Below are 21,424 nucleotides of genomic sequence, written 5' to 3'. Positions count from 1 at the left end.
ACTCCGGGCGCGTTTGAAAACTAGGGCGGGCGGTGGGGTGGATCTGCGCTTGCGTGGGGCGGCGCGCGCAGGGCCCGCGGGCGCCTTAAGCGGCTTAGTCGACGAGTGACTGAGGCTGAGGTGGCGGCGCGGGAGGACATGGGGAGCGGCGGCGGTGAGCGCGGGGCGCGGGAGGCGGCGGGAGGGCGACCCGAGACTGCGCAGGTCGGCTCCAACCCTTAGGCCCGGGATGCGGGGGATCTCGGTGGCGCCCGCCCGGCGCGCGGTTTAAATGCCCGTCAACGCCGCGTGAAAGCCCCGCGAGGGACCCGGCTCCTGTCGAGGGCTATGAGCACAGTGGTTAAGTTTCAGTGTCTGTCGTAGAGCAAGGGAATAAGGACAGCGTTGCGGTAAAATTCGTGGAATCTGTGGGAACTGGTCGCTCTGCGTGTAGGTCTGGCTTTCGCAGCACGTTAACTGCGGGTGCGAAGACCCAGGTGAAGAGCAGGGAGTGGGGGGAGGAAGGTACTAAGGGGGGAGTCATATTTGGAGGAGAGCAACCCCGTCCTGTAGGGACCAGAGGGAGGAGCGGGTGCAAAACCAGGTAAACTGTAGGTGAGATGCTGGGGAGCTTCAAGGTCCTCTGCTTAGAATGTGGAAGGAGCTGCTGAAGTTGTAAAGACCCCTGCGGGGAGACAGGACCCAGGGCAGCTCCAACCCCCGCAGAGCTGGGAATGGCTTGGCCTTCAAGTTCAGCCTTTGCTTCCCTGCAGGGCTGACCCTCCTAGTTAAGTCGAAAACCAGATTGTCCAAGTCCACAGGTCCCATAGAACATTATGCGTTTTTGTCAAGTTTGCAAATGGAAGAAAAATCAGTAAAGGTTTTAGGGGGCTTCACTGAGTGTGAAATGCCAGGAGAAGCTCATCGGTGTTGGCTGCTTTTTCCTTTTCCTAGTTGTCATCTGGGCTCTGGATAAGAAAGTTTCCCAATAGCAAATTACATGATTCTCTGCTATTCACCATAAATATTTACTGAATATTTGAATGAATGATGATGTCTTTTGTAATCCTTATAATACTACTCCTTTATTTAATCTTTGTTGGGGACTAGAGAAATACGGCTGGTTCCTTTTGTGGGGCAAAGGACAGTAACTGTTAAACCATCTTCAGGTGTAACTTTTCATGTCAGTACAATTCCTTTCCAACAGACCCCTTAGACCATTCTGATTTTTTTCTTAAGTGATCCACTGTAGGTGTGCCAAGTGTTTCTGTTATCCTACAAAACGAAGAATAAGAAGGAGACCCCGAAACCTAACCATCTTGAGTCTCCCTGAAGATGTGCTCTTTCATATCCTGAAATGGCTTTCTGTTGGGGACATTCTTGCTGTTCGAGCTGTAAGTTGTCAGATGAAAATTGTATCCTATTTTCATCAGCCCTAGCATTGTGGTTATACCATCAAGACTTCATGTTCTTAAATGTCAGAACAGCGCTCTACCTACAAAAAAGAGCCGAGAAACAAGGATGATACTGTTAATAGATGCTTAAGGTTGTTCTGATTGTAGGAAAGCTAAAATGTAGCACACTCACTGTAATGTTTAACAGGAAGTACCCTTTTATGGCAGTGAAATTTGTATCCCTTAAGAAATAACGTTACACCTAAACCTAATATAATACTCTCAACTGTAAATGAAAAAGAAATTTAAAAAAATTTTTAAAGAAATAAGATAGTATTAAAAAGAATCAAAGTATACTCTTGAGGACCAATCCCATCTAACATTCCCCACTGAAAGGGACTCTGGGAGTTATTTTACAGATATCAGAACTGCAGCCTCACTTTCACTTAACTGAGGGCATATAGTGATTAGTGAGAAAACAACCCGCTTCTCCAACTGGGAAAGCTGCCTCCATTTTGGTCATAATATCCATGGGTGCTCAATTTTCAGTGGCAGGGGGAACATGAGCACTTAAAATGCTCACCTGTGGTCAGGGCTCCCGCCCAGGGCAGAGGCTCCAGGTCCTACCTGAAGCTTCCATCACGCATGCCCGTCTTTTCTGAGAGCCCCAGGCTCCATCCTTGTTCCCACTAGCAAGGCCCCAGCCAAAGGAGCATGAAACAGATTCCTGTCATACCTGTTCCCGTTAGAGTTGGTTTCCCTGATCCTTGAAGGTATATACCCTTAGAGAGGTGTCATCACTTCTTTCTCAGCTTAGGTGCTATTCTCCCTTCCAGAACCACTGTCCCCACCTTTGGAGCCACAAAGAAACTTGTTTCTGGGCTCTTTATTCAAATCAACTGTTACTTTGAGACAGAGACTGGGGGCCTTTACTACTGGGGTGGGTAAGGGTACAGGAGACCCTATATCTGTCTACGTCTTGTCGTCAAGAGATTCAGGAATGGGGCTTCTGAGAGGTCCCTTGATAATCTCCCCACTCACCCCACTTCTGTTCTGCAGGTACACTCCCACCTGAAGTACCTGGTAGACAACCATGCCAGCGTGTGGGCATGTGCCAGCTTCCAGGAGTTGTGGCCTTCTCCAAGGAACCTGAAGTTCTTTGAAAGGTAGCTCTGCACCCTGAGAACAGCTTGGTTCTGTCCCGTCTTTGGACCTCCTTGATATGCCAGCCTGTGTCCCAAGGGCTGACCTGGGAATGATTTTCCCCTTCTGTAGCCCCCACCAATGCCTTATCCCAGCTGGGAAGCAACTGAGGGCTGTGGACCTCACCCATCAAGTCACACGACTTCCAGCACAGTCATCAGTCACCCACACACCGGCACAGGCCTGACTCATTAGTCACAGCTGTGCTCCTGAAGGGTCCCATGTGGGCTATAGCCCATTCTGCCTGACTCAAACGCAGGTCACCATCGTGTGGAAACTTTACTCAGCTCTCTTTTCTTTCAGTCAAAATCGTGTGATTTAAATCCCATTGCATTTTATTCCCTGGCTGATCCCACCCCCTGCTAGAATTGGGACCTAGAGGGAGGGCCAAAGGGGACATGAGCCTCAAGGCCCATGAGCCCTAGTATGCCAGCATCTAGACCCACTGTCCAAGTGTGCCAGTTGTCCCAGGCAGGCTACTTCAGACGTCATCCACAAACTATACAGTTCACCCATTTTAAATGTGCAACTCGATGGTTTTTAATATGTGCAGAGTTATGCAGCCATCAATACTAATTAACTTTAGAACATTCTCATTACCCCAAAATGAAATCCTGTAGCCATTAGCAGTCACTCCCTCTTTTTCCTGCAACCCCCCCAAACCCTTGGCAACCACTAACCTGCTTCCTATGTCTGGATTTGCTTATTCTGGACATTTCATATAAGGAATCATACAACACATGGCCTTGTGTGCTGGCTTCTTCCACTTAGCATGTTTTCAAGGTTCATCCATGTTGTAGCACGTCATGGATAAATGATATGTAGCTGCATTGCCTAAAAAAGTTTCTGTTCAGTAAACAAGTAGCTTCAACTGCTGTGATGGAACGTAACCTTTATGGAATGAAATTGTGAGATGTTTTATGTTCTTCATGTTCTAGGGCTGCTGAAAGGGGAAATTTTGAAGCTGCTGTGAAGCTGGGCATCGCCTACCTCTATAATGAAGGCTGTAAGTCCTGGCAAGGCTGGAGCTGGCCTCACCCCACTTGGTATTAACATTTTAGAACACGCAGGAGCCCTTCCCAGTGTTTGTAATTTAGTCGCTGTGGCTGGCGGTCTGCCTTACTGTCTCCTCCAGAGAGCTTGTGCCTAGAGCCGCCCTGCTAAGGAACCCATCGATGAACTTTGATTTTGTAGGTGGAGAGAGTCACCTCTTATTTTAATAAACCCTTTCATTGCAATAGGCAAAGAATGACTGAGCAGAGGCTCAGAATGGGGCTACTCGGGCCGGCAGCCTTCCCCCACCTGCCTGCTCTCTGTCCAATTAACATGGCAGCCCATGTGTAGGCTCTGGTTTCTCTCCTCTGCCACAGCTCCTCTGCAGAACACGGGAGCGCAGTCAAAGCGTGCCTGAGTCCACGGGGTGTCAAAACACAGGTAGCCAAGGCTCCAAGCAGCAGGCAGGTACAAGCAGTTCAAAGGCGGCTTGGTGCCTGAATATTTTCACCCCCAGGGGGCAGGTGCTCCTTGAAAGAATCTCGTGTGGCTTTCTCCCAATTCCTGCCTATCTGCTTAGCACACCAAAAAACTAGCCTGCGGTCTGTCCTGTCTCAGTTCCCAAAACACATAAAGACTTGGCTATAGCCATTATTGTTCCACTTCTGAAAAATCGGATGTCTTGCTGAGAGTGAGCCCCTGCATGTGGTCAGTCGACACGACTGTTGTGACTGATAGAGACGATGAGCATTCCTCTCGGCTCGGGACAGCAGCAGTCCTGCCCCCACCCTTCCGCAGGCATAACTCACACACGTACAACTCACCATCTAAAGTACACAACCCTGTGGTTTTCAGTATATTCATGAAGTTAGGCAGCCATCACCACTGTCTGATTTTGGAAATTCTCATTGCCTCAAAAAGAAACACAGTACCTGTTAGAAGGGAGAGCGGCAGCAGTACCCAGCAGGGGGGAGGATTGGGGGTCCCTTCTCAACCTTAAAAATCCAGGCTGCTGCGAAGACCCTGGCAGGGGCACGTGATTCACAAAGTAGGGGAAGAAAAGGGAGGGGAGAAGCCCCTGTCCTAGAGGGCTGGTCTCTCCTAAAACATCTGCAGCTTTGCGCTGCAACGGGCTTAAGGTTATAGGATTTTACAAAAGACCGTGGAGAACTTTCCGCATTTGTCCTCCAGAGACATCCCTGGGTTCTGTTCTGTCATCTCCACAGTGTCTGTGTCTGATGAGGCCCGTGCGGAAGTGAACGGCCTAAAGGCCTCTCGCTTCTTCAGTCTCGCCGAGCGACTGAATGTCAACGCTGCGCCTTTCATATGGCTCTTCATCCGCCCGCCGTGGTCCGTGTCTGGAAGCTGCTGCAAGGCCGTGGTACATGAGAGCCTCAGGGCAGAGTGCCAGCTGCAAAGAGTGAGTCCTGGCTAGGGGCACATGTAGGGCAAGCCGAGCTGGGCAATCCAAGCCCCATAGAGTCACCGGAAGTGAGGAAGCCTTGAGGGGAGACACTAGACCATGTAAGGTCAGGGATCTGAGGGCAGTGGAGGCGCAGAAAATCAAGAGTGGTTGTGGGAGTGTCTAGCAGCGACCCTGCAGGAGAGGAGGCCTCAGAGCCAGAGGCCAGGGGGATCAGATAAGAGGCTTGACTGCAGGCATATGAACAGCTGGGAAGGCAGGACGGAGGGTCCGTGAAGCAGTCGGGCCTCTGTGCAGAGGGGCAGTCAGGAGCCATGGGACACACATACTGGGAGGGGCGGCCATCAAATGTTCTTTCTCCTTATTTTAGACTCACAGAGCGTCCATACTGCACTGTTTGGGGAGAGTGCTGAGTCTCTTTGAGGTGAGTTGAGTCGTACGTCCCATTTGGACTCTGTTGTTTTGCGTGTCCCTGGCCTGGGTGAGCATGCGTAATACAGCAGCTCAGCCTGTCTGTGCTGCTCCTCTTTCTGGCAGCCGCAAACACCAAGGACCAGAAGGTAAGTGAAAAACAGCAGAAGGGGACGTGCAAGGTTCAAAGCCAGAGTGAGCCCTGCTGTGAGAGGGTATGTGGAGCTGGGCAGAGCATCTCAGTACACCGGGCCACGGGCTTGTTTCATTGCTCTGCTCTTGGGTGGCGGAACCCCCTCTGCAGCAAACTTAGGGAAGGTGGTGGCTTCTGGTGACAGGTGTGCATTGGCAGTAGCAGGGAGGGACACTGAGCATGAGGGAGGAGGTGGAGGAACCCCGAGATAGCCCAACACAAACCTCGTCCAGGAGAAAGGAGGACCTATGAGGGCAGAACCTGAGTTTGCTTTCCACATTGGTTGTCAAATGGTGTCTTTGGAGAAGTCATTTCTACTCTGATTTCGTCAGCTCATTAAAGAGCAATGCATGTGATCGCTTAGAGATATGGAGACGGACGAAGATGTTTAGCGGAATGCTTTAGCAGAAAGTAGAAAATCAGACTCAACTGTGCTTGGGCTTATTCCAGGATGAAGAGAAAAAGCAGCAGGCCCGTGACCTGTTTGAAGAGTCTGCTAATCAGGGATGTTTGACCAGCTCGTACCTCCTCTGGGAAAGTGACAGAAGGATGGATGTGAGTGGACCGGGGTCTGGGGAGAGGAGAGATTATGTTGGCCAAAAGCACAGTCTCCTAATTGGCCCTTGATGAGGTTGTCAGCACACAGGGGGGTCCTCATATGGCTCCCAAGCCCCTGGGAGCCACTGTCAGTGGGCTGTTCTCAGCACCATTGTCATTTGGGGATAAAGAGCAGGGAAGAAAGCACAGCCGGGGACTGTCTGGAGGCGGGTGGGAACATTTAAGGACCCCATGGGTCAATTCTGAGTTTCTCCAGAGATACTACTGTATAAAGTCATGGTGACTTTCTCCCGTTGACAGATGTCCGATCCCGGACGATGCCTCTACAACTTCCGGAAACTCAGGGACTATGCTGCCAAAGGCTGCTGGGAAGCACAGGTGAGGCGGGAGCTGACCTTTCTCCTTACACCTCCTGGGCTCCCACCGGGAGACCGTAAGATTGGCCCAGGGCTGGAGCTGGCTCTTAAAGGAGTTTAGGTCTGGGGTGCTTGGGGAGGAGAGCCCGGAAGTGCTTCCTTCATCTCTGCCTATCTCCACCCCATGGTCTCAAAGCCCAATGTCCCTAAGCCAGCCAGCCAGCCTCTTAATTTCTAAGTGCTTGTGGACTGTATCTGCTGTCAAGATTCATACCGCTCCCTAAACTTGTCCTGTAGGTAAAGCTTATCTCAGCAACAGAACTTGAGTCTCCTTAGAGCAGATGGGCATGTGGAATCCTGTCCTGTTCTCTATTTGACCTGCTCACCAGGTGGTCCAGGGTCAGAACCTGGACATCAGGGATTTGTAGTTGGTGTTCTCCAGCTACTTTCCCCTTGTAGCTATAAAGAAGTCATGGTTTCAAGACAAATCAAAGAAAGCCAGGTGGGTAGAAGCTCAACCAACTAAGTGGAGGGTTGAGAGTCGTTCACCCTTGAAAGCTAGGGAAGAAATCACAAAGTGGTACATGGCCCGGCCTGGCATACCACAGACCACGGTAATGTGTAGGTCCAAGAGGCAGTCAGCAAATTTACAAGACGTAACCATCAACAACGTGGTTCTAGTGGAAGCTTAAGCTCATCAATAAGAATAGGGAGACGCTGATAGAAGTCCACAGGGCCTCAGTGTCCTCTCAGAAAAGAGGAAATAAACACAACAGGTCGAAACACAGCACAGCAGCATTCCACTGCTGGCTGGAAAGGCGTGAGTTTCAACGAGATTACAGCTAGATCATATTAGCAAATTACATGTACGTATATATATTCTCTGACTGTTTTTGAGTAGATTGCTAGTGACTTGAGAAAATAGACATTTTTAACGGTAGCCGTTTTTGCTAGCAAAGATGTGACACGACAGTGTTCTATTAGTGGACATGAATATTGGGGCCGGTCCTTCAGAAAGCACTTGGGCACAAGTAGCAAAAGGCTTAGCAAAACCATTTCTGTGGACTGACCCTGTGAGCAGAGGGGCGCAGGTACTTAAAAAGCCTACACAAAGATTTCCCACAAAATAATAAAACCCTTCACAAACACCCAAAAAGCTGTAACATGCTTAACAGATATTTCATATCCTAAGGAACCACGTTATTGTTAGGTGGGCAAAGTAGTGTATATACTGTGATCCCAAATGGATACACACTTACAAATACATAGAAAAATCTGAAAGGAAATACATAGAAATGGTTGATATAACCATTTGCGGGCTTAGTGGGTGAGTCCTGTTCAAAATGCTAGACACATCTCGGGTTATCCTCACATCCATCTGGCAAAGCACATAGTCTCTGTCAGTTCATGAAAAGGGAGACTGAAGCACAGAGCAGTTCCTCCAATTTGCCAGTGGTCATGTACAGACCCAGGTTTCAAAGCCAGATCATCTGAGCCCCCCAGCAATGCCACTTTGCTCTACAGCTTACCCCTGGAGCATCTAGCTTTCACAATTGCGGGGGCAAGGGGTGAACAGAAACAATTTTTAAAAAAAAGTTGGCTGAAGACTTAAATTGGCTGAGGAGCTGTACCAGGGTGGGAAGGGGACTAAACTTTTGTCCTTTTTGAAAATTCTTTATCTTGTGATATATTTCTTATTTCACAAAGAATAATTAAAACCTGAGCCACACTGGTTCCAGATGGCTTAGAAGGGGTAAGGAGGGTGAATGTGTATACACTTCTCCCTCAACAGCCCTTCACATTCGGAAATAAAACCAATTCTAGTATATGTGCTGCTGAAGCGAGCACTGGAAATAAAACCAAAAGCCACTGCTTCATGCTCACTCTGTGTGTCTTTCCTTCTCAGCTGTCTTTAGCCAAAGCCTGTGCACATGGAAACCAACTTGGACTGGAAGCGAAAGCTTCCAATGAGATAGTCTGCCAGCTGTTTCAGGCCTCCCATGCTGCCAGTAAGCAAGAGGTCTTTTCCCTGCAGAAGGGACTCAATGACACCATGAGGTGAGGGTTTCAAGCCAGAGCTGCTGATCGTGAGGCAGATCGACCACTGGTCTCTGGGGTGAAGGGAGCTGTTGGTCATGTTTCCCCTGAGCCACCTGTCACAGATTACCCTGTGTTGTCAACCCCACTAGGATCCCCACTTTGTGTGTGTGTGTGTGTGTGTGTGTGTGTGTGTGTGTGTGTGTGTGTGTGTGTGTGTGTTCTAAACAATTAATGCCTAAGTTATCCAGAGCTTTGAATAGAAAATATCCCACATAATAAGCATCTGCTTTCTCTGGATTTCTTTTCTGAGCCTCAGAACAGTTAAAACCATTTCAAGTGTCTTTCTAAAATGATGGGATTCTTATCCCCAATTTCTGGAGCCAAAAAACATTTTTATTTTTTTTTTACACTCCATCATTACATCAGCTTGGTGCGTGAAACTCCATGGCCATGCAAGCCAGCCTGACCCCGGGAGTTATGCTCTTTGGGCAGTTGCAATGTGCCCAGCAGCCTGAAAGTCCGGCATGACCCCCCTCCTCCTGCAGGTCCATTTTCCTTCAAGGTTTAGAGATAAGACACTCATACACTCAATCACAGAACATGTTAGTAAAACGGATAATGTGAATAATTTTAAGCTTATGCAAGAGATTTCAAATACATTTTGGATTTATACTAGGCAGGTTCTGGCTATACTGCAGCAGACAAGACCCCACACATAGTAAGTTCTCAATAAACATTTATTCCTGAAAGGGTTGTGCCTTCCCTAGAGAGGCTTGATCTCTCACACAGTGCAATACATCGTCCTTTGCTCCCACATTCAATCTCACAAAGCTGTTGTGGTTTTTAATCCTGTGCCTGTGGTGCGGGCGGCAGCCCTTCTCCCCGCTTCTCTCAGCTCTTCACTCTTTCTGTTGGAAGAATACGTTGATAACAACACCTCGTGCCCTTGTCAGCCTGCCTCTGGGGTGGGGGTGGGGGGGCCTGTTGCTATTCTTTTCTGGGCAGGGTAACATAAATTTCACTTTTCCTTTTCAAGAACTAAAATAATTTTATTGAAATATTAATATCATTTTAGCCCTTGAGTTGCATCTTTTCATTGTCCTCCGTGCCAGGCAACTGCCAACTTTTTTTTTTTTTTTTTTTTGAGGTATAATTGACATATAACATTAGTTTCAGATTTAACCATTTTAAAGTATACACTTCGGTTTGTCTTTTTATAAGTCAGATCGTTAACCTTGTTAAATCTGTCTGTGTAGGGGAGTCTTCTGTTCCTGTAGTGATTGGTTTAAACCTCCAATACCTGCCACTCAGGCTGTCTTCCTTATCCTTGAGAAGATAGAGGCTAGTTTTCCTCCTCCATCCTCTCCCCCTTCCATCTCCATTGCTCTCCTCCTTCCATTCCACCACCTCAACCCCATTTTCCCTCCTTCCCTCCGCCTATAAGAGACATTTCTGGATTGATGCCAGGAACCCATCCCTCCTGTCTGCACAGAATCCTGCAGCATCATGCTTTTTCTCGAGCTTCTGTTCTGTCCATCACTCTCCTTTGTTCAGAAAGGCATTTGCCGTACTCGGGTGTGCTTCCCATTGCACGCAGCATTCCCTGGCCACCGGGTTTAGCCCTTTTGAGGAGGGACCCCGTGTCTATGAGCTCTTGTCAGGCTGCCACTTCCGCCAGGGTTGCTGGGTGACAGAACTCCAGCCCATGGGCTCAGTGCATCCTGCTTTAGCTGTGTTCTTGACTCTTTGCGCCATTGCAGAGGGTTTTGGTAAATGACCCCACAGGTGAGCTCTTCCTTGGGCAGAGCACAGGTTTGCAGGACGGCCGAAGAGCTCGCACCTTTTCTCTGGTCCTGGGGACTGAGAGAAAAGCCCTATAGAGCAGACCCACCTTGCCCCTTACCTGTGAGCAGCCAGGCTTATCGAGTGCCTGGGGGACTCTGGCGGAGGCAGGGATACAGATATGTGAGCCCACCTGCCTCCCAGAAACAAAGTTGGGACATGGGGGACCTCCCCAGCCTCCTTGGACATGGCATCTCAGCCTCGGATGGTTCCTGGGTGAAACAGTGGCGCAGATGACCAGCTCACGCCTTCAGGATAGACAGACTGTCAGAAATGGGGGATAGGACATTCGGGAATGCTTGCTGTAGTGTTCAGGGGTGGTGCTCTTCCTGCAGGTACATTCTAATCGACTGGCTGGTAGAAGTCGCCACCATGAAGGACTTCACAAGCCTGTGCCTTCACCTGACCGTGGAATGTGTGGACCGGTACCTACGGAGGAGGCTGGTGCCCCGGTACAGGCTCCAGCTGCTAGGCATCGCCTGCATGGTCATCTGTACCCGGTGAGAAGCCCCCCATGGCCGGGCCCATGGGATGGTACACAGCGTGCTAACCCTGCCCAAGTTCATGGGCTGGCTTTTCGCTCAAATAAGCCTTCAGTGTCCCACCTCACTAGATGGTTTTAATTTTAGGGAGTGCCCAAGCCACGTGGCCCTCCCCACCCAGGGACAGCAGACCTGACCCTTGGCATGTGGGTGGCCACTCGTCCCAGCACATGGTCTCAAGACCCAGGATGTGGCCTTGCTTGGGCAGGCTCAGGCTGGACCCTTCTTCCCCTGGTCCCTGAGGGTGACTCGCAAGGAGCGTCATAATCAGCTACCTTCTCTGGTGTCCTCCATCCGAGGTCACAGAAAGACTCGTTTTATGTGTCTCTCAAGTATGTGTCATTCGAAGACCTGAGTTCATGGGTCTCATGTCCTCTCACCCGAACAGGGACAGGGTGCGTCCTTGCATGGCAGCCTGCACCCCGGGCAACTCTGACTTTTCAAGCTGTATCATCTTATATTTCACCTAAATCTGCTGTCCTTTAACAAATACCTATCCGCCCCGGTTTTGCCTTTGGAAGCAATGTGGACGGCAATTCCCACCACACATTTTGTTTGTTTTCATTTAATTTTTTTGTAATACTAGTTTCAGGTGCCACCATGCGTTTTGCATTTTCTAGTTTTCCTAAGCCAGACATCCCCCGCATGGTCTGCTATTACCCCTGGACAGCGCTTCCCAGACCACCCGCCCTTGTGTAAGGCTTGGGGGTGACGAACAGGCTCACTGCACACAGTGGTGTGAACTACACAGAGATCGATTTCTTTTGCACATTAACTCAGAGGCAGAGCATCCAGGCTCATGTTATTGGGATGGATTTTCTGTTTCATGAGGTCACAGAAGAGCCCCAGTTCCCGTCTTACTCTCTGACACACACCCCCCCCCACCCCTAAGGTCACCCTGTCCACCTTTGCAGCGAGCTCAGTCACGTGGCCCCAATGAAACTGGAAAGTGGTCTCATTGAGTAGTCGTGGAAACAGGGTCATAGGACTACAGGCAGAGGGAACGTGGGCTCAGTCAGCGAGCAGACAGCCACACACTGTCCAGTCCCCTCTCAGGATTCCAAGTCCTCTCACCAGAGAGGGCTGATCAGATAGGGCTCCTTCCTCCTGGGTCTATATGGCATAATTACATCCTTGCCATCAGAGACCGAGTTACTGGACCACAGACTCACTAGCAGTGAGATAATTGCTTTAAAAAATTGGAAAGGCTGAGATGCCCCCACCTCTGCCCTCAAAGCACTACGTGCAGCTGCTCCAACTACAGGGCTCTCGGCCCCAATTGCATCTCATCCTTCCAGCACCTTTGGTCCCCATGCATCCCATCCTCTCTCAGTCAAGTCGACAACAAATGTGGGAGCTGCAGTTTTCAGGACAGAGCGACCATAAGGCTTGACCCTGGTCTACCCTTGCCCGGGGTGATGCTCTCAGCAGACTCAGTGGACCAGCGTGTTCCCTGATAGTTGGCGCTGACAGAGAGTAGAGAACAGGGTGTGACCACCTGCCTAAGGGACAATCAAGTTCCTGAGTTCCTGTGGCCAGACTCCGTGCTGTGTACTGATGTTTAAACAACCTCCAGTTTGGTTCTGTTGGCTCACCTGCCTCTTGGGTTTAAGTCTTTATACTCACTCTGTAGAATCTGGCATGAGGCAGGGCAAACCCTCCGTTAATTGCTAAGAAGATTGACTTATCCTGTCCTTCATGGGTGCCTTTTACAGAAACATCTGCAGGCATGGTGGTCCACCACTCCCACGGCCTGTGGCACTAATCCTCCCTTTCAGCCCCTTCGGACAGGATCATATAACCTTTTCAGTTCCCTTCAGTGGCCACGGGCAGCCAGATCACCTTTTTGATCCCTGTCACTGAAGCCTAAAGCAATCACCCCACCAAGGGAAGTGGGCTCAACACTCCTTCCTGACATTCCAGGTTCATTAGCAAAGAGATCCTGACGATCCGGGAGGCGGTATGGCTCACGGACAACACGTACAAATACGAGGACCTGGTGAGGATGATGGGAGAGATCATTTCCGCCCTGGAAGGGAAGATTCGAGTAAGTGGTGTTGGTTTTGTCCTTGTAGATGGAAGTGGAGGTCACGTGAGGGGGCAGCAGGAGCCAAGGGTATTCAGAGTGTTTTCCTGCCCTGGCAAGTCCTCAACCCAGAGGGCATCTTGTCACCGCACGCCTTGGCGTCCAGCCTGAACGTCGGTCGGGCCAGACTCCAAGCTGGGCCAGCCTCCCTGTTGACTGGGTGGATGAGCCCTCTGCATGCTGCGACCCCACGTCTGCTTCCTGGTTCCATCTAGGTCCCCACTGTGGTTGATTACAAGGACATCCTGCTGACGCTGGTCCCTGTGACGCCAAGAACCCAGCACCTGTGCAGCTTTCTCTGCGAGCTCTCCCTGCTGCACACCAGCCTGGCCGCCTACTCTCCAGCCCGCCTGGCCGCAGCCGCCCTGCTCCTGGCGAGGCTGACACATGGGCAGAGTAAGGAGCCACCCTCCAGGCCAGCTGCTCAGAGCACGGGCTGAGCCAGGAGCCTAGGGGATTTCTGGGGTCAGGAGACAATGCTCAGATACAAGGGGGAAAGTAAGAGAAAAAGAAGCATGCCCACCTCTCCTGGAGAAGGAGACACCAGAATGGACTAAAAACTGTTCTCTGGGGGTGAGGCTAGGGATGGGTCTAGCTTAAGTATTTTCCACACTGTTGACAGTGAGCAGGCATGCTTTGAATATGGAGTCCTGAGCTCTGGGAAATGCCACAACAGAACCATCTGGGCTGTGGGCGCGAGTGGGCATCAGAATAGTCCCACTATTCCTGCTTTCCTCCCCAGCACAGCCCTGGACCACTCGGCTGTGGGACCTCACTGGGTTCTCCTGTGAAGATCTCATACCCTGTGTCTTGAGCCTTCATCAAAAGTGGTGAGTCTGCAAAAGGAAATGGGTCCTCCCACCCGACTTCTGACACAGAGGCTGTGTCCACAAATATGGGGGTGGGGCTCACAGGAGGACCATCAACCCACACAGACCTTTCTGGCAGTGAGGTGTGTCTCAGAGTTGACATTGAAACATTCCAGGGCCATTTTCCATATTTTTAACATTTCCATCTTTTTAACATTCGATGCGTGTGCAGCAGCTCCTCCCAACCCAAGCAGAATTCCACAGGCAGCAGAACATAATAGAAAAAATGAGGGGCCGGCCCGGTGGCTCAGGTGGTTGGAGCTCCGTGCTCTTAACGCCGAGGTCACCGGTTCGATTCCCACATGGGCCAGTGAGCTGCTCCCTCTACAGCTAAAATTGTGAACAATGGATCTGGAGCTGGGCTGCCGTGAGCAGCCAGAGGTTGGCGTGAGCAGCGGAGGTTGGCATGAGCTGCTGTGTGCTGCGTTAGGTGTGTGCTGCCATGAGCAGCCAGCAGCCAGCATGAGTGGCCGGCAGCCATTGTGAGCAGCTGGCAGCCAGCGAGAGCCACTGTGAGCTGCTGTGAGCGGGGCCGACCAGCGTCGGCCTGCCTGCCTCAGCCAGGGGGAGTGCAAGACTCATAATACCTGTGTGGGCCAGGGAGCTGTGTCCTATACAACTAGACTGAGAAACAATGGCTTGAACTGGAGTGTAAGGGGAGGCGGAAGAAAGGGGGGAAAAATAAAAAATGACACCATCTCCCTGATGGGTGGGAATTGCAGTGTACCACACTGGCCTCGCTCAGGAGCTGGCAAACTTTGGCCCCCAGGCACATACCTGGCTGTTGCCAATCTCCGCCCCTCGGCCTACTCACTCTGGTCCCCACTCCCCTCCTCACAGTGGGTATAGCTGCTAAAGTCCCCATGACTTTATGAGCCTTTCTGCACCTGGCCACACTGCCTCAGTGTTCCCTTCCCCCTACACGAGGGTGTGGGTAATTCCAGCTTTCTGCTTCTCAGATGTCCCTGGAAAATATAACCACTTCAAAGATTCAGAACACATCTGTACCCCCAAGCCCTAGCCGCCCCTGCCAGCTTACCAAGCCAGAACCCCTCTCTTCCCGGGGCCACTACTCCTTGGAGGTTGCATTCAGTTCTCTATCAAAGGCCCTGTCATCTTAGCAGAGACCTTGGGCCCGCCCATTTCTGCTTTTCTGTCCCTACCTCCCAGAGGCTCTCGAGGCCAACACACTTTCTTTGCACATCTTGGGATGGGGGCCCCTCGGCCTCCACCGCCTGCCCATGGCCACTCCCTCAGCCACCTCCTGGATCACTGCAGTGGCTGCCTCTGAGCCTGTCACTTTGCTTACACCTCCTGGGATGTGATCAGAACTCGCCAGCTCAGCATCCCTCTGACCAGCCCCTGCTCTAGCTTCTTTCCCCTCCCAGCTGTGCTGCAGCCTCAGGGGGCCTGTCAGCGTTCCTTGGGGGTAGTGTGGGCTTCAGCTCACTTTCTGCTGCGGTGCCCAGACCTTGTAGCTGATGAACGGCCAGTGCCGGTGATAGTCGATGGGTCAGCGTGTGTCTGACCCCACAGTTGCTCACACTAGGAATGCAAATAGATATTACCTGGCTACCAAAAGTTGTTGCTTCCCGCTCCCCCGCCCCGAGATTTTTATTTTTTAATGTTTTTCCAAACCAGGTAAGTTGGAAACATTTATTTACAAACTAAACTTTTTAAGTATTTCGACAGGCTGTTGGTATATTCAGACTTGTGCAACCATCACCACAGTCAATTTTAGAATTTTTTCACCACCATTAAAAGAAACCCTGCACACCTTACCTGTCACCCCATACTTCCTCTAGCCCTAAGGCAAACACTCACCTACATTCAGTCTGTATGGATTTGCTTGTTCTGGACATTTCCTAGAAATGGAATCATACAATATGTGGCCTTTTGTGACCAGCCTCTTCCACCTCCATGTTTTTTGCTGCGATAAGATTCCACCGTGTGGAGGGACCACATTGTGTTCATCAGCGGTGCATCGATGGGTGTAGGGTTGTTCTGCCTTTCGGTTGTTAGCAATCATGCTGCTGTGAACATGCGCGTACACGTTTCCGTGTAGATGTGTGTTCACATTTCTCTTGGGGTTACACCTGGGAGTGGAAATGTTGGGTCGTAGGTGACTCTAGCTTTAACTTTTAGGAACCACCAGACTTTTCCACAGTGGTGCCCACTTTATCTCCCAGCGCTGGACTGGGTTGTCCCCTCTCCAGCGAGGGAGGCTAAAAACAGGGGTCCTGGCGTCGGGATGCCAATGATACCCGTCCCAGAGCCCCACCTGCCCCCCACTGTTCTCATGTGTCCCTCTGTTTGCAGCTTCCATGATGACGTCCCCAAGGACTACAGGCAAGTCTCTCTGACTGCCGTGAAACAGCGATTTGAGGACAAGCGCTATGAAGAGATCAGCCGGGAAGAGGTGCCACTCCCCCCATCCCCCATTGGTCAGGTGGGAGCCCCACCTCTTGAGGCCTCTTCCCTCCCTCTGACCCTGGCTTCCTCTCAGGTGCTGAGCTATGGACAGGTGTGTGCAGCTTTAGGAGTGAAACAAGAGAGCCCAGAACCTGCGTCTTTCCTCAGCACAGGGGACATTCATGCCTTCCTCAGCTCTCCCTCTGCGAGGAGAACCAAACGGTTAGTAATCCCTGTGTCCCTAAGTGTGTGAGGCAGTGTCGGCTCCTGTATGCTGGGCTTGGGTTCCCTCATGCCCCCTGCAGCTGCCTGAGGGGCTCTGTTACCCCCTTTTATACCAGGGGCTCCTAAGGCATAACGGGGAGAAGCAGCCAATCCCCTGGAAGTCCAAGTTGGGTTAAATCCAGCTTCAGGCCCCTGGCCTGAGCGGCACTGTACACTGTCTGCAGCCTCATCCTCCTTCCTCCAGTGTATTTTCCTCTTGCTTTGACTGGTGCCCTTGGAAGATGGGCTTGAACACAGGTTGAGCCCATCTCAGGCTCTGGCCCTGTACGCACCCATCACGTGTCACCCTGGGCCCACTGCTCCAGTGTTGCTGGCATACCCTGCACTGCAGCTGTGACCTCATTAGTGTTCTCAGCACCTCCCCTCATCTCTACCCTAATCTCCTGAGTGTATCCCATTTACCTCCATCTCCATCTCGGTGTCCTGACTGTACCACCAGGAATAACTTCCCCTCCCCGCCTCACCCACCTGAAGAACTCTTATTGATCCTGCAAAGTCCAGATGAGCAGGCCCCTCCTCGTGTGCTGCCAGCCCTGCCGCTGGGACTGTGGGCGTGCACTGGGTGGCTTTGGCATCCCTGTCATGGCACACGGGGGCAAGGCAGGCAGGTGCCAAGGACCAGGCAGAGCCGCCCAGTGCTTCGGCCTGACACTGGGTGCCTGGCTCCCCCACCTCGTAGGAAGCGAGAGAACAGCCTCCAGGAGGACAGAGGCAGCTTCGTCACCACGCCTACCGCGGAGCTGTCCAGCCAGGAGGAGACACTACTGGGCAGCTTCCTGGACTGGAGCCTGGACTACTGCTCCGGCTACGAGGGCGACCAGGAGAGTGAGGGCGAGAAGGAGGGTGATGGTGAGTCCCGCAGCCATGAAGCTGCCCAGGGGTGGCGCCAGAGGGACAGCGAGCAGAAGGGCAGCTCTTGACGAGAGCCCCTGGCCTTACCTGCAGGAGAACATGTCCAGACACAGGTAGACGTGAGAGAACAGAGCCCCTAAGACACCACAGCTGAGGGGTTGGGGGAGAGGATTTAGGCCAAATGTGTGTCCAGTTCCAGCTAGGCCTGTGTTAATGGAAGGAACTCTCCTGGGCAGGGGAAGAGGAAGAGACCCTGTCTGGAGTTCACAATAAGATTATTCTAGAACACCATGAGATGTAACCCCCACCCCCACACCTCCCTACTGGGCTCGGTGCCTCACATGCCCCTTCAGGGAAGGCTGCAGGAGGCTCCGTCCCCATGTTCTCAGGCAGCCTTCTGCACAGAAAGCCAAATTTAAGCAGATTCTGTCAATTTTCCAATTGCTCGCTTGTGTCCACTCGGGGTTAAGTAATTAGATGACCAGTTTGTTGTTACTTCCTATCGTCCCCCAAGTCCCATTGGGTGCCACCCCAAGCTTGAAGGTGGCACTTCACCCTCAATTTCTTAACCCGAAGGAGATCAGCACAGGGGACTGTCTAGTGAGGTCCAGTTCACATGGCTGAGAGCCACACCTGCCCTGCCTGAGAGCTGGATCCTGGGCCACCCGAGTCTTGACTGGGCGGGGGTCACCCCGGTGCTCAGGCTGTGACCTGACCTCTCTCCAACCTCTCCCACAGTGACGGCCCCCAGCGGCATCCTTGATGTCACTGTGGTGTATCTGAACCCAGAACAGCACTGCTGCCAGGAATCGAGTGACGAGGAGGGCTCCCTGGAGGAGGTGGGATGCCAGGACCTGCACACCCTGGCGCCAAGCACCCAGACACCTCCGGCCCCAGGGCCTGAGCCCCCTGTCTGCGGAAGCAGAGAGCTGGGCAAGGACGTTACAACCTCAGGGTACTCCTCCGTCAGTAGCACAAGTCCCACAAACTCCGGGGACGGTAGCCCTCCCCAATCTACCTCAGCACTGTCCCCAGGCAGTGACTTGAACACACAGCCTTGCCACCATCACGCCAGAAAGTCATGTTTACAGTGTCGTCCCCCAAGTTCCCCGGAGAGCAGCATTCCCCAGCGAGAGGTGAAGAGGAAAAACCTGTCCGCCCCCAGTGAGGAGGAGGAGGACACAAACCTGGGCTTCCTGAAGTTGTGAGTGTGTCAGAGTGTTTGCCACAGTGAATGTTTGCTGAAAGCAAGCTGCTGCTGCGTTAGTGAAGGGAGGGGCACTGGAGATGGACGATGTGTAGAACCCCCGGTGGCCTCGCATGGGGAACAGAGGAGAACTCCGCACACTAAGTGTCTTTCACCAGAGGAGTCCCATTTGAGCCATCAGAATGTCTAAATCAGAACAAAACCTCAGAGCCTTCTCTTTGCAAAGTTTAGCCTCAAAGCAATCTCGCCGCGTAAAGCCTATTTCTCTGACCCCTCCTGTCTCTGTCCTGCTTTCTCTAGGGAGCTTGAGCCCATATCCTGATAATCCCAACACCTCTGAACCCCATCTCAGAAGCTGACAGCTTTCCCAGTTGAGAACACGTGTGACCCAAGTAGCCTCGCACAGCTACTTGCCTACATCTCCCCACATCTGTGTGGAGTTCTAGGGAGAGCTGACAGCTCTGAGTCCACCAATGTTCCTGCACCCACCTTGGCCTGCCTGGAGCATCCACTCCCTTCCGCACAGGGCAGAGGGTCCGGTGAGGGAGCCCTGCCCTGTGCATTGTCATGGGCTGTGTGTGACCACCAGGCATACGGGCCCTGACTTTCTGCAGAACAGAGCCTTGACATCTCGGTCATACTTGTATGCCCCCTCCCTCCTGCACTCCCAGCTCATTTCAGAAATCTGTGCCTCCTTCTGGAATGATCTGTCTGAGTCCCCAGTAGGTGGTGTCTGTGAACATCTCTGTTTACACTGAATTTCTGGACCATTTCTTTTCCTGTATTTCCATCCTTCATTCTTTTTCTAAGATGCAAAACAAAAGAAAAATTAAAATAGGAGGTATTAAATTTTAAAAAACAAGAGATTCTTAACGTTATTTAGACTCAACTAAAAAAAAGAAAATCTGATTCAAAACCCCTCAATTCTTTATGCTGAAAGAATTTTCCTAGAGCGGTTAGCCAGGAAAAAAAACAAAAAACATCATTTGTAACTGAGGTGAGCAGAAGAGCAAGATCCCGAGAACCTGCAGGGTGAGGCTGGGTCTGCTGTGGGTTCCTGAGAATTATGAGCCGAGAGACTCGGGCTCCTCCATGGGGGCAGCAGCCAAAACACCTGAGGGATCTGCCCAAGACTGACCTGACCTCTTTGCCCAGTTGTGTTGACCACTGACACTTGCCCTATTGTGATAGCTTTTGTTTCCTCCCAAAATGTCAGAAAGGGCCAACCACTTGGCCAGGAGTGTCCCCCAAATGCTCTTGAACCAAAACTATATGGGACATGGAGATGTTGACTCAGTGGTGGCTTTTCTGGGTGTGTGTGTGTGTGTGTGTGTGTGTGTGTCCGTGTGTGTCCCAGTAGGAGCTGTCTTTGCTACTGTAAGCGAATTCTGACCACTCCAGGTTGGGTGTGGTTGGGGTGAGGGGACCCCAACATTGGGATTGCAGATCTCTCCTGTTGGCTATGTGGCCCCTGGGCATGTGTGAGCTTCAGTGTCCTTGTCTGTAAGATGGGGCAATAATACCTACCTCACAGGGGTGTTGTGAGGATTAAATGTGATGAGGATCGTGGCAGCTGAGTGATGTGCATATCTGACTGCCTTCTTGTCACTTCCTACTGTCACCCAAGTCAAGTTGGGGCACTTGTCCATAGCCCTTATCAAAATCCCAACTCTGGATGGACCCAGTTCTCTGCCTTCTCCCAGCCTGCACCTATAGGAGAAAACCACTCCAGGGGAACCTGGGGGCCTAATACCACCTGACCACAGTGTGGGGTCTCCCCAAGTCCTAACGGTCACCTTGGTGCCCACTGACTATGGTGTGGGTTCTCCCTGTGTCTCCCAAGTATTAACTGTACCCTTTTCCCTTCCCCTCCTACCTCACAGAATCTCATTGGCAGGAATGGCGTTGGCTTCCCCCATTATGCATAAAAACAGGCGACTGCAGATAGAGGGGCCACCCTAAGAGCAGTCCCAGGGTTGCCTGGGTCCCAATCTCCCTCCCCTTTCTGTCTGCCCCCTCAACTCCCCTTCATGTTTGTCCCCTATGCTGCAGCTCCTCCCTGTACCCCCACAAGGTTTGTCATCCTGGCTATCCCCAAGATCTCTATATTGTTACCTACAATGACATTGGGCCTTGCCCACATCACTCCTCCCAGCCAGCATCTGTTCCCACAATCCCCCCAGGGTGTCCTTAGTCACTGAAGGCCTCATCCCCCAACCCGTGGACACCTTCCTGATACAGCCTCCCATTGCTTTGACACCAGGCTCTGCTGTCCCTCCATCTCTCTGGGCTCCAGCTCCCCTTCCATCATGCATCCCTCAGTCTCCCCACCTTAAACCGTCTTGCTCCATGTGCCACATAACCTGGGTCCCAGGGGCTTGGATGCCATCACCAATACGTCCAAAAGTGGGCACTCCGTCCCCTCATCCCTGCTCCCAACACACACACACACACACACACACACACACACACACACACACACACGGCATCCTCACCTCTAGCGACTGTTCCCGTAAATACGTACCTTTGGGTCCCTCCACGTGCCTTTTTCCCTGTGCTAGGTGGTCCAGGGTTCGCAAGGCAGGTCGGCCCTGCTTTCCTGCTTTAGAGAACCTTCAATAGGGACGAAGGCGAAGCCAAGCATTAAGCGATCCCAGATGCTACCATCTACCCGGTTATCCAAACCAGAAGCCTGCGCGTCACAGGAGATCGCGGGCCTAGCTCCCAATCAGTCACACACAGGAGAGCGGGAGGGATAGCTGGGAGCGCTGGGGCGGGG

General features: G+C 51.8%; 1 protein-coding gene and 1 long non-coding RNA gene across 3 annotated transcripts; one reads left to right on the top strand and one right to left on the bottom strand.

The window, feature by feature from the left end:
• Nucleotides 1-52: 52 nt before the first annotated feature.
• Nucleotides 53-20,214, top strand: CCNF (cyclin F). Its single transcript, XM_019713191.3, has 17 exons — nt 53-154; nt 1,219-1,373; nt 2,433-2,539; nt 3,515-3,582; nt 4,796-4,989; nt 5,363-5,416; nt 6,047-6,151; nt 6,455-6,532; nt 8,417-8,568; nt 10,728-10,892; nt 12,858-12,981; nt 13,236-13,416; nt 13,763-13,850; nt 16,209-16,308; nt 16,396-16,523; nt 17,266-17,435; nt 18,177-20,214. The coding sequence occupies exons 1-17, from the start codon at nt 139-141 to the stop codon at nt 18,644-18,646; spliced, it is 2,355 nt and encodes a 784-aa protein (XP_019568750.1). The 5' UTR covers nt 53-138; the 3' UTR covers nt 18,647-20,214.
• On the bottom strand, nt 9,941-21,353 carry LOC141569445 (uncharacterized). Of its 2 annotated transcripts, none has more exons than XR_012493084.2 (4): nt 21,170-21,353; nt 18,626-19,450; nt 17,526-17,666; nt 9,941-10,410 (listed from the first exon to the last, which is right to left on the bottom strand). It is a non-coding gene; the product is annotated as an uncharacterized LOC141569445 (long non-coding RNA). The 2 variants fall into 2 exon arrangements; XR_012493083.2 differs by lacking the exon at nt 9,941-10,410 and adding an exon at nt 13,393-15,985.
• Nucleotides 21,354-21,424: the final 71 nt, after the last annotated feature.

Source organism: Rhinolophus sinicus, chromosome 10, assembly GCF_057876585.1.
Source record: "Rhinolophus sinicus isolate RSI-liver-muscle chromosome 10, RSI-T2T, whole genome shotgun sequence".
NCBI classification, from domain to species: Eukaryota; Metazoa; Chordata; class Mammalia; order Chiroptera; family Rhinolophidae; genus Rhinolophus; species Rhinolophus sinicus.
The sequence above is the reverse complement of the archived record's forward strand: the minus strand, read 5'-3'. Positions and strand labels throughout refer to the sequence as shown.